The 15,348-nt window shown below is 38.0% G+C and overlaps 1 protein-coding gene across 1 annotated transcript; it reads left to right on the top strand.

Annotated features, from left to right (window-relative positions):
- Positions 1 to 1,059: 1,059 nt before the first annotated feature.
- Positions 1,060 to 15,145, top strand: spata17 (spermatogenesis associated 17). Its single transcript, XM_086174561.1, has 5 exons — positions 1,060 to 1,073; positions 2,461 to 2,511; positions 5,379 to 5,482; positions 10,783 to 10,906; positions 14,897 to 15,145. The coding sequence occupies exons 1-5, from the start codon at positions 1,065 to 1,067 to the stop codon at positions 15,143 to 15,145; spliced, it is 537 nt and encodes a 178-aa protein (XP_086030687.1). The 5' UTR covers positions 1,060 to 1,064.
- The last annotated feature ends 203 nt before the right edge of the window (positions 15,146 to 15,348 follow it).

The raw sequence follows: 15,348 nt of genomic DNA, 5'->3' as shown, positions 1-15,348 counted from the left end.
GGAATAACTTTTACTAGACCTTCACACATTGATATGCCAAAGGAGAGAAATAATACACGCCTTAATATTTAATATGCCAATTTAGCGCTTTATTTTTCCTCCAGGGGGTAGAAAACATTCGGCAGGAATGTAAGAGTTAATTTCAAGGGAAACCCTGGTACTCTCTACCTCCCATAATAATCTGACTTCTAGAGGTTTGCAAATGGCCTTGAGGAATAAATGTCACTTGCTCTATGTGCTCCTTTCACACAGAGAGAAATGAATGTCTCTTTCTCTGTGTCTGTTCCTATGCTGTGACCCCAGCACCATTCTGCAGGGTCAGCAGACAAACTTCCAGACAGTAGGTTAATTCAGATTACTTTAGTTAATTGATCAATGCGTTAAGTGGATAATTAGCAACAATTTTAGCTGCCTAAGTGCAACTCTGGGGTTGTGCTATCCCACTATAAGCATTGATTTTCTGGGCATATAAATGGCCTTTTGGAAATTGATGGCCTCATTGGAGGCAGAGAATCGCAGCGGACTTGCATTTAGAGTATGTTTGAAGATGAATACAAATGTGTGCTGCCGACTAAGGGGGGAGAAAGGCTCATAGGACATGATCGAAAAGCCTGGAGTTGTGGCGTTCTGTGTGTATCCTTGTGTGTTTGTGTGTAAGTTTGATATTTCATTGGCCTTTTCATTTACATATTTTATAAACTTAACATTTATGGCCAGAAATAAATATGGCACTCTCTTTATTGTGTTTAAAGGAAGCAGTTTAATTTACCTAAATTTACCTTGTTTTTACATTGTATTCTAAGCTGCATCTTATTTTGCAGCATTTACATATCTCTGGAATCTGATAATCCCACACCATTAACACAGTGACTAAAAGAACCTGCATTTAAAATCCATCCATGCTTATCTGGATAACTTTGACCAGTGTTTTCCCCCATTACAACCTGAAATATAACCATCCAATCCTCTTCCCAATATGACTTTATTACAGCCATCTGCACAAAAAGGCAGTCATTATACAGAAGATATGGAGGGGCTTCACAGCAAGGGTGCATTTCAGACAAATGGTGAAGGTAAGCTGGAGCCCAGAAAGGCTATAGATATATTGATTATGTTATGATAGCATGCATTAGAATTCAATTGCTATATTCCTAAGTCCCTGCATCTGACCTTAAGAAATATAATTCACTCATTACACATTGGGAAATTAGCACTTAGGAAATATGATGTAATATGATATGGGATTCCATTTATATTGCAACTCCCGGGATGCATATAGAGTACGGAGAGGAATCGAGAGAAGAAAATAGTGGAGGAGTTTATGTGTGTGTATATGTGTGTGCTTTAGTAAAACAAGGCCCTATTTTCGGCATATTGCTTCCAACTGCTTCTTAATTGAACAGATTGTTGATACCGGATCCAATACCCACTGCTCTTACGTATAATTTTCCCCTGGATTGAGTTTTGTAAACGTATCACAACAAGCTATTTATCATGCCTGTAAATTGACTGTTTGCTAAAGCATAACTGCCAGCCACCGTTTGGGAGGCGTTCAAGAAATGGAAAGGGGCTGAGGGGGATGGGGGTGAGGGGTACTGGAATAAACGATGAAGGATGTGTCACAACACACATATGGGCTAAAAAGAGGCTGTTTGGAAACAGACGAGCGCTAATTTGAATCACTTACAATTGACATAGTGTACTATTTTGAATTAGCCCTGAGAGATTCTGGTCATCTTCACCTCCTCTCGCTCTCTCCCTTACCCATCTTTTCTCTCACTCTTGTGAACCTTATCATGTGTAATGTGGTTTTCACAAAGCCTCATCTCCAAACATCAAGCTGAATTTACTGCCTCCTTTCAAGTCTTTGTCTTCCTTCTCCTTCCTCTCTTCCCTGTCGTTATTAAAAAAAGATGTGTCGAGATATGAATCCCTTTTAAAGCAGACACTCCAGTTTGCTCCTGAAATGTGCCCCCAGTGGTTGGCTTGCACGTTTGGTGTGTGACGGCTCGTTGAGTGTGCCGCTGAATATTTCTCCGGCCTTTTGTTAGTCTCTTCTGGCAGTGCTGTCATTGATTATGAAATCCAGAGGAGAGCATTTGGCCATCATACATCTCCATTAGCTCGCTGCTTGACTACCATAGATTTTCTTGGCCCTTGTCTGTGTTGGTGTATTAAGAGAGCACTGTCCTCCCCTTGATACAAAGTCCCCCTAATCACTCTCTCTCGCTCTCTCTCTCCATAGCCTCTGACTTTTTTCTCTTGTTCCTCTTTTCTCTTATGCTTTCCCGCTCTCTTTTTTTACCCCTTCGTCCCCCCCTCCCCTCCACAGTGGCCCTATCTGCGCTGCTCGGTGCAATGTATTATGTATAAAGAGCTCTTTATCTTTGACGCCTGCTGTGGACAGATCAGAGGGCTGGGAGACAAGATGTAACGCCATCTTTTCCTTTGTGTTCACAGGCAGCATATTTTATCATGAAGATGAATTTCTACGAGGAGATGGCGGTCAGGGTAAATATCACCACAGTGTCTTGTATTAGCAAATGAAGTGTCATATTTGGGGGACTGTCTATGTGCTGTGAATAGGAGGCCCCAAAGACAGCTCATAAGCACTTCATAATACCACTACACTGCAAAACAATTGTCCATTTTGACAACTGCTTAAATTAAACATGCATTTTTTTTCACCGTTACCTTAAAATAATGCTTTTTAATTCTCTGATTTATTTTGTTAATATCATCAAGACCTTTTGAAATATTAATACATTTAGCATTTTACAAATTGAAATATCAAGATGGAAAATAAGTATTTTGTTTGAGTAAAGACATTTTAGACTGTCACTGAACTGGATTGTGCTATTGATATCTTTTTGAACTTTTCATAGAGAATTCAAGTAACTGTCACTGCTGTTGCAATGCAACATAACATTTTGATTATTTATCGATTTTCTTTTAATTTAGACCTATTTAACTAATCTTATTTAGTCAGTATTTTAATGCTGAAATTATTTATTTATGTAAGCAGAAGATTATGCAATGAGATTATTTTTTAAATGTATTTTATTTTATCAATACCTTAAGAAGTGTGCTTTCATTGCCCAAGACTTTGTTAGACCTTCTGAATAAAAACCTCTGAATTCTCCGAGCAGTCAACTTATTTGACATTTTTCCCCCATCAGTGGCTGCTATTGTTCACACAATTAATCATGGTTCTATGTCTGTGCCTGATGCCTTGGCATTTATATTCAAGAAATTTGCACAGAAAATCCTATAGTTTTACAATTCCTTATAGTCCACTCTTTTTGTTAACAATTTCATTCTGCCACACCCATTGAGGGGTTTTACTGGCCAACAAAAAAAAGATCCATCAGGTTTTACTGAAGGAGGTCTGTCCTCATACTGCCTACATACAGCTGGTGAGAGATGTTTTCCTTTTTTGTGCACCAGGGGAAAGTGAGGAAATTAAATACTTCAAGTTTAACACTCAATAGAAATGCAAATATGAAAGGAGACCAACCTGTTGCTTCAGTAAATCTCATATGTGGACTAGTGAATCACTCAGCCATTTAGGACATATACAGATGATTATGGCTGATATCATCATGTGGAGTTGTAGCTTTGGAAGGTAAGAGTAAATAGTCCTTTATTGGCCATATACAAGACCAAATTCCCTTTCAGAAAGATTATGAACTTTAATGGGAAAGATAGAAAAAGGGCAAGAAAGTTGCTCAATTATTAGCAAAATAAGCTGCATTTGAACCACACAAGGGCCAAACAAAATTTTTCCCTGCTGGTTTTATTGGAATCCTTTGTATTTTTTTGTACATTCTTTTTGGAGTCCTTATGTTTCTTCTCAACCACAAAGTCATAAGTTAACATTTTTGGCACATTCCTGAATTGCCTTCAATGCAGTAGTCTCTGGGGACTGTATTAACCTGGAACAACTGACAACTGAAACTTAACCCTTGATAAATGGTTTATGGTTATAATCTCACAATGTGACCGTTGCTAACTTGTTGGATTTGTGTCATCCATTCCGAAGAAACATGTCATAATTCTTAGTACATATTCATACCTCCATACCTTGTCAGGCCTCTCACCACAGTGATAGGATTTTAGAAGGAGTGACCTTGAATATGAAAATGAATATGTGAAAGATGTCCGTGCTCTAACAGGCCTTGTCTGTCTTTCTTTCTTTCTTTCTTTCTTTCTTTCTTTCTTTCTATTTTTAACCAAAAAAATATTTGGTGTTTAAATGGAAGAGAGGGAAAAGAGAAACAACTCCAAGGAATAAACAATCATCTCAGAATCCCCCTGTGTCACTTCCTTCAAATCAATTTTGATTCTTTTCTCTCTCCTCTCTCCTGTTGTTTTTTATCTTGGCGTGGTAGCTAACAGAGGATAATGTATTAGTGTCGTAATAGAAACCAGTGTTTACATGCTGCACCTCGGATTTGTATTAGATTCAACAGCATTGATTTTACTAGTCAACAAAGGTCAGCAAGAACTCGGGAGGCGGCAATTACTTTATTTAAAATTATCTATTGACTGGCAGATCAATGCTAATTCTCATTTTGCTCTTTGTTGTTTTTCCCCATCCTCCACTCCTCTTTTCTCCTCTTCCCTCTTCTTATAGTGTGATTATTCTTTTACCTGCCATTGTTTTAATCTCTTGATTAGTCTGAAGGACATCCACCCCCTGGCTTTTATATGGTCTACTGGTATATGAGAGTGTGTGTGAATTTGCTAATCTGCAGTCTCCATAATCAATCTGGACCAATACAGTGTAAGAGGCTGCGGCAGCTGTCTGTCCTATCTTGGGCTGTTCCCCCACAGAGACAGCAGAGAAAATGTATATATGGTTACTCATCATTTTACAGTGTTAAGCATTCTGGAAATACCACTGCATTTTTGTCACCTGTATCTACACCCTGATTAGGGTTTCATGATTTTGAAACGTAACCAAAATGAGCATTCAATTAGATCCCAGAAAACCAGCATCACATTTGTAAGTACCTGTGTTACCCTTGCTTACTTGTGTGCATCTGGGGGGGAAATTGTCTCTTTAATTAAGTCATTGTGATTTGCTGCTATAAAACATGCACTCCTGACTTCAGGTCACAATTGGGCAATATTTAACAGATCAAACGTGACATTGGGTCTGTGAAAAAGTGCAAAACGTGGAGTAATAATGTCTTGCTTCGGTTACTTTGTGTTGTAGAAGAGCAGAAAAATAACATTGAATCCATAAAGCAAAAGATCCTCAGCAACCTCATGGAAACCATCCTTTGATGTAATCTTTAAGCTCAGGTCCATAAAAGAAATAGTAACTATGTTTTGTTTTTTTAATTTCCCTGGTGTTCTCTAATATTTTTCAGATCCAGCGACGATGGAGAGGTTTCTATGTGAGAAAGTATGTGCATAACTTCTATGCACGCCAGATCTACCTGGAAAGACTTGCCCTGAGAAACAAACTAGTAAGGTAAAGAAAAAAGGTAAAACAAAACGGGGTTGATGAAAAAAGAATTGCTTGTGAAACTACCGGTAATTTGTGATCTACTTTTCTCACTGCCTTTCTAATGCTGTTTTTTAAATTATGGGTTGACAATTTATTTAAACCAATTGCAAGCCTATCATTTCAAAATGTTTTATTCACTGAACTATGCGACTATTATTTTTTATTCAACTTAAGTACATAGTAAATGAGAGTAAATGACCATGTAAATTATCTGTGCATGTGCCAGCGTGTGTGCGTGCGTACGTGGGAAAGAGACAATGAGAGAAAAAGAGATGTTGGTAGTTACCTAAAGGAAACATGACGGAATGAGAGTAACTGAAACAGAGTGAAAGCGAGGAAAGACGAGGGAAAGGGAGAAAAGCCTGATATGCTTTAGGCTAACAGAGAGAGAAATGAATGATGTGAAGAAATTAAAAAATAGGCTCTTATTTGAACCATGGTTCCTGCATTAATAAAACATCCTGTGCTCCAGGGCTTACTGCTAAAGATACGCAATCTTTTACTTTTGACTAAAAAAGAAAAAAAAAAAACATTGTGCTTAGCTAACAGTCACATTTTTAATGTTGCTAATATATTTTACTCGAAAATATCTTCAGGCCTCTGCTAAAATTAAATGTAAATTTGTTAAAGTGCTCCTTGGATCACTGAGTTTCCCCCTTACTTACCCACAAGCCCCATTTCGGAGGTAGGAGGGAAAAGGCTAAGCCAATTAACAAAGTGATGGCACCTCAGTACTATAACACACAAAGACAGGCTGATACACATACAACCTTTTCATGTGTCAAAAGATGTAAAACCGACTGAATCATGCATATAATTGTGTAGCTTTCACAAAGTGGTCCTAACTTAATATTATCTATAAATATTTAATGTTATTTATAATATGAAAATCACCAAACCCAGCAAAAAAGCTTAATCCTATAAGAAACTGTGAAAGTTTTGCAATTGAGTCTCACTTGAGCAAGCTTTTTTTTTTTTTCTTGCCGCACTTATCAGTGAAGATGTGTTCTTGAAGATATTTATTTGTTATCCTTTCGAGGTCGAGTGTGCTGCTGCACTTTTCCTTCTATTTCTTTTTATTAATTAGGAACAATTTAGTACCAAAAGCAGAGCTCAAAGGAATTGCCAACATTGAACTAAAAATGGTTGAAAAAAGTCTCACCATTTGGTGAGATTTCACCTTATCAATTATACACACACGTACACACTTTCACAAACTGAAACACAAAGCCTTTCCGGTTAGGGGGTGTTTAGGTCATTTTCTCTTCAGTTAATCACATGTTTATTTAACACTTCCAGAGTCACAATCAATTCATGCCTTGCTGGCATTTATTCAAAATATCCCTTTTCTGTGAGCCACTGAGCCCTTGGATCTTATGCTCCCTGATCACTCACCCAACCAAGGTCTGCTTAAAGGTCTGCTTTTTAATCCACCGGCATTGCTCCTTTCCCCTGTAAGACTGTGTGTCTGTCCAGCCTCTTTGTATGAATTATTCAAAGTTGAACTAATGGTCTCCATTTAGCGCAAGCTGATCAGCTGTGCATTGTAATCATATGGGAGTAATGCATAGACTCCCTCCCTCTCTCTTTTTCTCTCTCTCTCTGTCTGAGTCATTCTCTCATGACAGATCTCCCCTGCATGAAACGAACTGTGTCATTTCATTAGGTACAGCAGCCCGCCAATACACACTGCTTTCACTAACCTCTTCTATTCCGTGCCCTCTCTTCTGGTCATTTCTTTCAATCTTTTCATCTCTTTTCTTTCTGTAAAATTCCCTCAGTAAACGTGCTAAATGTTTCTTTCCCTCTGTCTTCTTTATCCTTTCATTGTGTTTTGGTATTCATCCTCGTTCATCCTTCCTATCCTGCATAGACTAATGAAGTCAGGACCCGGCGCAGTTACCACCCTGCAATAGTTTTCCATGATACCCCTACAATTTATCACTTTGTCATGGAGACACTTAAAGTTCTTAGGCTTTAATAAGGGCATGCATTGGGACGATGGGGGCAATTAGGGAGAGCGAGGCAAGTCTACTTTGCATATTTACCAAATGTGCTGGTGTCATCGCTGCTGCCACAACCACGGCCTGTTGGCTACATGAATTATTTCTCTATCTACCCTAAACAGCTGTGTAATTATTACAGGCTTAATCAGATAAATAATTCTTTTGGTCATACAGCAACAGCATCAAAATAACTTATTTGCTAGTTATCCTTAATACAAGAGAAAGCAGGTCTTGAAATGAATGCATGAACTCGGTGAAGTTAGGAGTTCTTTCTCCTCTTGCTATAGTGTATCTACTCTTGTTGTTACTTTTCTCTTTCTGTCTCAAGCCTTCTTCATTCCCCCCTCTCTCGTGTCCCTTTTCAAGGACATTCATGAAAGGAGAGCAGCTACAGTGAAAAGAGTGGGCCCTGCCTGCTCCGCAAGCTTTCTTTGCTTCTGTGCATTCGTCTGTCTTTTTCTGCTTCTTTCTGATCCAGTTTGGGAGGAGACAGGTTAACTTCTTCAGTCTGATTGGATTTGTATATTCATTGTGCATGTGTGTATGTTTGTGTGTGTGCGTGCGTGCGTGCGTGTGTGTGTGTGTTTGGAGCGCGAGTGGGGTTACCATGCCCTCTGTGCCTCTTTAGAAAATTACAATTGTAGAGAAAACAATGAAAGAAAGTAGGGAAAATCAGATGATATTTCATGTTTTGATTGCACACTTGAGATCATTATTTGGTTCCATACCTTTTCATGGCATTAGTCATTGTAATTTCTAAAATTAATTGATCAATTTGTTAGTCTCTTAATTGGAAACACTGTGTTGAAGGATGTTGAAAGCTCAATACATTGAACTGGTCACTGTCTGAATTGACTTGCTGACCCCCCCTTTTCCTTGTCAGCTATTGAATCATTTAATTGGAGCAATTAAGACAGCCAATCAGGTCAGACCTCCATTAAATATTTAGAATCTGACCAATTAGTTGCTCTGGTGCTGGCCCTGACGACCGCAAGTTTGGCCCACTGTCTCACAATGCCTCAATCTCTGATATCCCATCAGCCCTTGACTCCTCGTTGTGAGCCGAGTAGTAAATTATTGAGGAAGAAGAAAGAAATTTAGCTGTACTATATAATGCTTTTAAATAAGTTAACAGGCTAGGGTTAAATGTCAGTGAGAAATTTGACTATTTGAGAGTAGGTTAAGTTAACTTGATTTAATTGTGCAATAGCTATGCACTCATCTAAAAAATAATCTGTATTAAGAGCAGCCATACATCATTAGAAGGCAAACTAAACATATTTATAAGTGAGTATATTTTAAAAATGTCACCATCTAAAAGTTGGATGGTACCTGGTTTGATATGAAAGCTTTCGTGGAAAACATTAGGATACCAATCTCTTTTAGTTCTCATGATTTGATTCCAACTTTCCATGTCAGTATTTTCCACTAGAGCATTTGCAAAGAGACATATTAAACATTTAACGGTATCTGATTTATCCATCTACTGCATTTATCAAATAGTGACAATCCTGAAATCCTATATACATGCATAACGTTTCGAATTAAGCACAGTGTTTATGGAATTTTATTTTGTCTTGAAATCAGTTAACCCTTTAGTGTTGATTATTTTCACACACTTACTCACTGGCTGTGATATACAGTCTTTCACATACACACACACACACACACTTTGCACGTGCAGTGTGCCGAACAGGGCTAATGAGGGTTGTATGTTGTGGCGGCTGGTTGGGTCGACACAGATCGAGGTGCCTTCAGCCGTTACAAATCTGTTTGGCTTTTGTCCACTACACAGCAATTAATAACATTGGGACTGGAAGCAGGGAAGCAAAGGTCACCCATTCAGTCTGAGACAGACAGACACACATACACACACACACACACACACACACACACACACACACAGGTCTGCTTACACATGGACATGTTTTAAAGATGTGTAGACAAATAGTTAAGCTGCATGAACTGCGTGGACACTTAATATTATTGACTCACTTACTGGGACAACTTATACACAGATATGAGAACAGATCCTGACCCTCGGATGCATTGCCATTTCCGTTAATGCCTAAAATAACATAAATACACACATTTACTCCTTTCCATTTATGAGTTTGTGAGAAGCTACCACCAGAACTTTATATTTTACATTAGTAAGTAATATCCATGTTAGTCAGGTTGACAAATAGAGGCCAAGCAACCTCTATATTTATACACGCACACACAATCACAAGTATACATAGGGTATGGTTATACCTTCATTCACGTTGTCTAAAATTACTGTGCTTAACGCATAAACACATACTTGCTCTTGCTCTCTCACTGCATACATAAATGCACATGAGCAATGTTCTGCATATTTCATTTATTTTGTAATTTAATCCAATGCTGAGGAAGGAATGAGAAAGCAAAGGCAATGGAAGCGGTGTTGTGATTTCTTTTTAAATGTCAGAAGCTGCAGAATGTATTAACCTCACATTACACAGACACATACTATGAATATTCTGATTCCTCTACGGAGGTTTGTAATTGAAAACAGAAGTTGTATTGGACAGTGAGGAGAAAAAAATTGGGACAAAAAAAGACACAAATAATTGTTGATGAGCTATTGTTCACTCCTTTCGGTATTGCTCTTGTGGAAATAGATCGGCTTTACACTTATCTTTGTACGCGTGCATGTGTTTTCACATTACCGTGACATGTGTGTTTTAGTAATTGTTTCCAATTCCCTCTTTAAGTTATTACCCCCTTGTAACAATAAGGCTATGTGATTGCCAAATGAAATTGCTGTGTATGGGCTTTTAATGCATCCAATTTAGCCAGCTTCGCTTAACAGATGTCACAGACAGACCTGTCCTGGCTGCAGTGATGAAATATATCCATCATCCTCCCACTTATAGCCTCTCGCCATCTCACTTTGCTGTTTTTTTCCATGCAGTTACTCCCTTGTTTTGCGCCCACACCTCCTCTCTCTTTCCATGTCTGGCCCAGTCTCTCTCTCTTATCATTAGGCACTTTTTTATTCATCTGAAGGACACTTCGGGGAATTAGCATTAGAATGCATTTAGAATAAACAGCCACAGTTTCATAGTACAGTAAATTGTTATCAAGTTTTTAATTAATATAATGTTTCCTATAGATTCAATTGCTTTGATAATTCTACTAAAGGGACAACACGTATGAGGCCGACAACAATTATTCAAGAGAAACATGCAATCGTTTTAATGTCATTTGGGAAATGTGTTTTGTTAATTACAGGAAAGAGCTTGATGAATTTGAGAATATCAAGAAAAAAGAGAGAGACTGTCTAGAAAGGGTGAAAGAGCAGACGGCCAAGGTCTATGAAGCTCACCGGCTACACCACCTCATCAGCACAAAGCAGGTTTGTCTACATATACACCTACATAAATACAGTGACATAAATGCAGCTATTTTTAAACAAAATCATATTCAATTCAGCTATATGGTTAACATATATACGTTAAAATTAATATATTCTTCTCCTGACAAATACTCTGTCCTTGACATTTAGCAGCAAGTGTTATAAGGTCTGTGTTTGAAAAGTACTAAATGGGTATCTGGATAGCATTTTAGTTAATTTAGAATTAACTCTTATTTTAGTTATTTAAAAAAAGAATTGAAGTGAATATTCTTTAGCCTGTAATATATACACTGCTCAAAAAAATAAAGGGAACACTTAAAAAACACATCCTAGATCTAAATGAATGAAACATTCTTATGAAATACTTTGCTCTTTACACAGTTGAATGTGCTGACAACAAAATCACACAAAAATGATCAATGGAAATCAATTGTATCAACCCATGGAGGTCTGGATAAGAATCACACTCAAAATTAAAGTGTAAAAACAAACTCCAGGCTGATCCAACTTTGATGTAATGTCCTTAAAAAAAAGTCAAAATGAATCTGTGTTGCTTCCTGAGTGGACACTATGATTTCACAGAAGTGCGATTGACTTGGAGTTACATTGTGGTGTTCAAGTGTTATTTTTTTGAGCAGTATATATATGTATGACAGCTAAAAATGTATTTGCTCCTCAGAATGATTTGTCTTTTTTGCTTTTGTATTTAAACTGCAGATTCAAGGTGAAAATCAGGACAGATAAATATTACCTTTTTCATTTCATCAGCTACAAATTTAATTTAACAACCCACTCTAAATAGCCCTGTACCATATATAAAGTATGTTTAAAATACCTAAACACCACCTAGATCATTAATCTTCCAATTCAAGTAGTTAACTCACTAATGGTGATATTCTGATACTTGAGGTTGTTTTGTGTGAGTATGCTTGCACCCTGGATAGAGATCCATGTCCACAAAATAACCATAGAGCAGTGGTGACCTTTACTGAGTGCAGTCATGGAAGTACCTATGCACATTTAAAATAAAGCTCAACATACAGGGAAAAGATATCAGCTATGAGATACCAGTCTCATTGGAGTAACCCCAGGGACTGGCTACTGGGGCTGACTTCTTTGTCACTTTCTTTCTTTAGTTACAACAGGAAAACTGTTTGGCCTCGTGCATGCACACATGACTGAGCATGTGTCCTCATGGTTTCTGTGATGTGCTGAGTGGAGTATTTTAGTGCTTCCCTTGGCACAGGTGTGTATGTGTGTGGCATCCAGGCATCTTTGTGACTCCCCACTGGGATCATAATGAAGATAAAGCACAGTGGTCACTGTTGATTCAGCACCCCCCCCCCCCATATATATATACACACATGCGCATGCACACACACCACCACCACCACCATTATTTTTTATCTTTCTTTCTCTCTCTGTCCTTAATGCCTATGCAACCAACATTGTCATCATCTGCTGTTCGACTAACGAATGGAGCATCCCACCACCACCATTTTATCTAGTAAAGATACTTGAAAGAATGGTCTTTTACCCATAACCATCTGTCCATGTGTCTATTGATCTGTCTATTACTGATGCGTCAATCTATTTGCCTTTCAATGTGTTAAAAGCTCAGTCTCTTGTACGTAAATATGCATATAGACATATGCATAAACGTGTGTGTGTGTGTGTGTGTGTGTGTGTGTGTGTGTGTGTGTGTGTGTGTGTGTGTGTGTGTGTGTGTGTGTGTGTGTGTGTTTATCTTCTATATCTATATATCAATATCTATATGTGTGTATATATCCATTTTTTGTACATATGTATATATAAATATATATATGTGTGTGTATATATATATGTGTGTGTGTGTGTGTATATATGTATGTATATACATATATATATGTATTTATATATATGTCTTTCTTTGCATATGGCAAGGGACTCTTTCCCTTCGTAGCTCTGACCTTGTCAGGAGTGAATAGATGGCTCTCCCACACAGTTCATCCTTCCTCACTTCTCGGACCCAAAGCCCACACACACACACAAACACAGTCTTACACACAACTTACCAAAAGGCCCCAAGTCCCTCTGACAGAGACAAAGATGGTAGGTTCCTGGGGTCAACATCATTGCTCTTCCTGTAGCTAGGTTGGTACTTTTGGGCTTGAATGTGTGTGTGTGGTTGTTAGTGTGTATTTAAGCCTGGCAAATAATTTACGTGTGTGTATTAGTTGTGCGCATGCATGCACATGCCTGTGTATTTGCTTGTGCGCGTTATTGATTTTGTGCAATTGTGGTCCTGTGCCCCTTAAATGGGTCTTTTTTTTAATCATAGGTTATGCACAATTAACCCTTAAAACTTGAAAATGTAAAGAAATAGCAAAGTTGGCAATTTGGCATATTTTGTAGGGCTTTCCAGATTGATCTGCATATGATCTTTGACCATTATTAACAGCATCTACCAATCTCAGATTAGCTGAGTACAAAGAACTAATTGTTCTCAGCAATGCCATGGTATTCTAATATACTTCAGAAAAGACAAATCTTCCTTTGTCAAAATAAAATTCTCACTTGAGGTGACTTGAAGTCCTGACGGTGAATATATGTATGCAGAGTGATTAACTTGATTAGCTGAGTTAGTCCCCCACATCTGCATTTATATCCAATATGTAAAAAAATCACTTGTAAAGTTAATGAAGGAGTTGAAATACTGTCTGTTTTTGTTTTGTAGTACTTGACATATACATTAAAATAACTCGTGTTTCAAAAAATAGAAACAAACATTGCTAATCAATCAATCTTTGAATCTTTTGAACCCGTGTTAAAAGACCATCTGTGGCAAATGTCAAACATACCTCACACAATAAGAGATGTTTCATATATATAAAATATTTCTGTTATTGACTGTTAATAATGCAGATACTTATAATGTATGGATGCAGATAGCAAATATACAAGAAATAAACTATTCTTTTTGGAATGTATCATTAATCCATCTCTTCATTCACCGCACACCGCTTATCCTGCACTCAGGGTCGCGGGGGATACTGGAGCCTATCCCAGCTGTCATCAGGCTCGAGGCGGGTTAGACCCTGGACTGGTCGCCAGTCAATCGCAGGGCCACATTTATAGACAGACAAAAGACAAAGGCAGACAGTTTATGAATAATATATTCGGCTGCAAGAAAGTTGTAGTTTTTTTAATTAATAACTTTTGATGTCACGTTTATATCTAAATGTTATTTCTAGTTAACTTTAGTATTCTTGTTGACCATCACAATTTAACTCTTACAACTGATTACATTATTTCCACCAAATTCATAATAATTTTCACGATGTGAAGAACAAATGTCAACATAAGGTTTAAATATGAAGAAGGTACAGCCTTAGATAATCACCATGAAGATAGTCATACCTCTTGCTGTTAGTGTTTACTGACAGTTGATCCACTGAGTACTGATTCTGATATCAGTCATAAAGCAACGGCAAGTAATTGAGAACGGTTTATCTACTAACTAGCGCAGAATCGAACAGATAATGGCAACATCTGCTAATGTAAACACAGTCTGGCCTTGTTACTGTATCAGCTAATCACTCATGTCTCCTGATACCCTTGTTGAAATCTTAACCTGGTCCACCTCAAAGGGTGTTATGTATGAGTAGCGTGTTTCACCTATGACGATTTAATGAATGCCAGATAGCATTTGTTTCACTCATGCATATTTAACAAGAAGGCATTGGGTTGAACTGTCCGTGTATTTATGGGATTTGGCTGCAAATCCCATATAGAACTGACATAGATATAGATATAGAACTGACAAGGTACTGATTTGTGGTTATGTTTTTGTTTCCAACTTTCCCAGACCTCAAAATCAATGAAAGATGTGATTGTTAATATTCTATATTAGTCTACCTTTTGGGAAGACTGACCACGACGATATTACACCCGTGTCTTTCACTTCTTGCAAATAAGTAGTAGCCTCTCTGTGTCTGTTTGTCTCTCAAGATTCCAGGGGTCTTTAACTCCCCATTCAGGCCGGTGCCTCATGAGATGGAGCTAGTCCTGAGGCAGGTCAAGTATAAGCCCCCAACAAGGCTCACCCCCAGGGCTCGGACTGGCCTCTTGAGTACACCAATCCCTGCAGTCCTCAGCCTTCCTGGAAGTCCTGGATCTCCATGGATCAGAGATTCGTGCAGCACCACAAGGCCAAAACTGCCCCCCATTGGGATGAAGAATCACAAGGTAAAGTGTTAAAAGATACAGAGGTAAAATTAAACGTGTTTAGCCATATCAAATATAGTGCAAAGACTTGAAAAAAGTAATGCTAAAACAGTAAGTCTGATGGACACTTGCGGAAAAAAGAAGAAAAAGAAAAAGCATCCACAACAGGTGACTATTAGTTTTATTCCATTCCGATTATTCAAGTCCCCCAACATCTTCTCCTTTCTCCATGGGGA

This window comes from Fistularia commersonii, chromosome 27 (assembly GCF_037954325.1).
Source record: "Fistularia commersonii isolate RoL2024-O1a breed Wild chromosome 27, RoL_Fcom_v1.0, whole genome shotgun sequence".
NCBI lineage: Eukaryota > Metazoa > Chordata > Actinopteri > Syngnathiformes > Fistulariidae > Fistularia > Fistularia commersonii.
Note: the sequence above shows the minus strand (reverse complement) of the source record. Positions and strands in the feature narration are given on the sequence as shown.

What these genes read in the sequence shown, in the direction of transcription:
- spata17 (XM_086174561.1), top strand. An exon ending in CTGAGAAACAAACTAGTAAG is followed by an intron (nt 5,483 to 10,782) that starts GTAAAGAAAAAA and finishes TGTTAATTACAG; the next exon opens with GAAAGAGCTTGATGAATTTG. An exon ending in ACCTCATCAGCACAAAGCAG is followed by an intron (nt 10,907 to 14,896) that starts GTTTGTCTACAT and finishes TTGTCTCTCAAG; the next exon opens with ATTCCAGGGGTCTTTAACTC.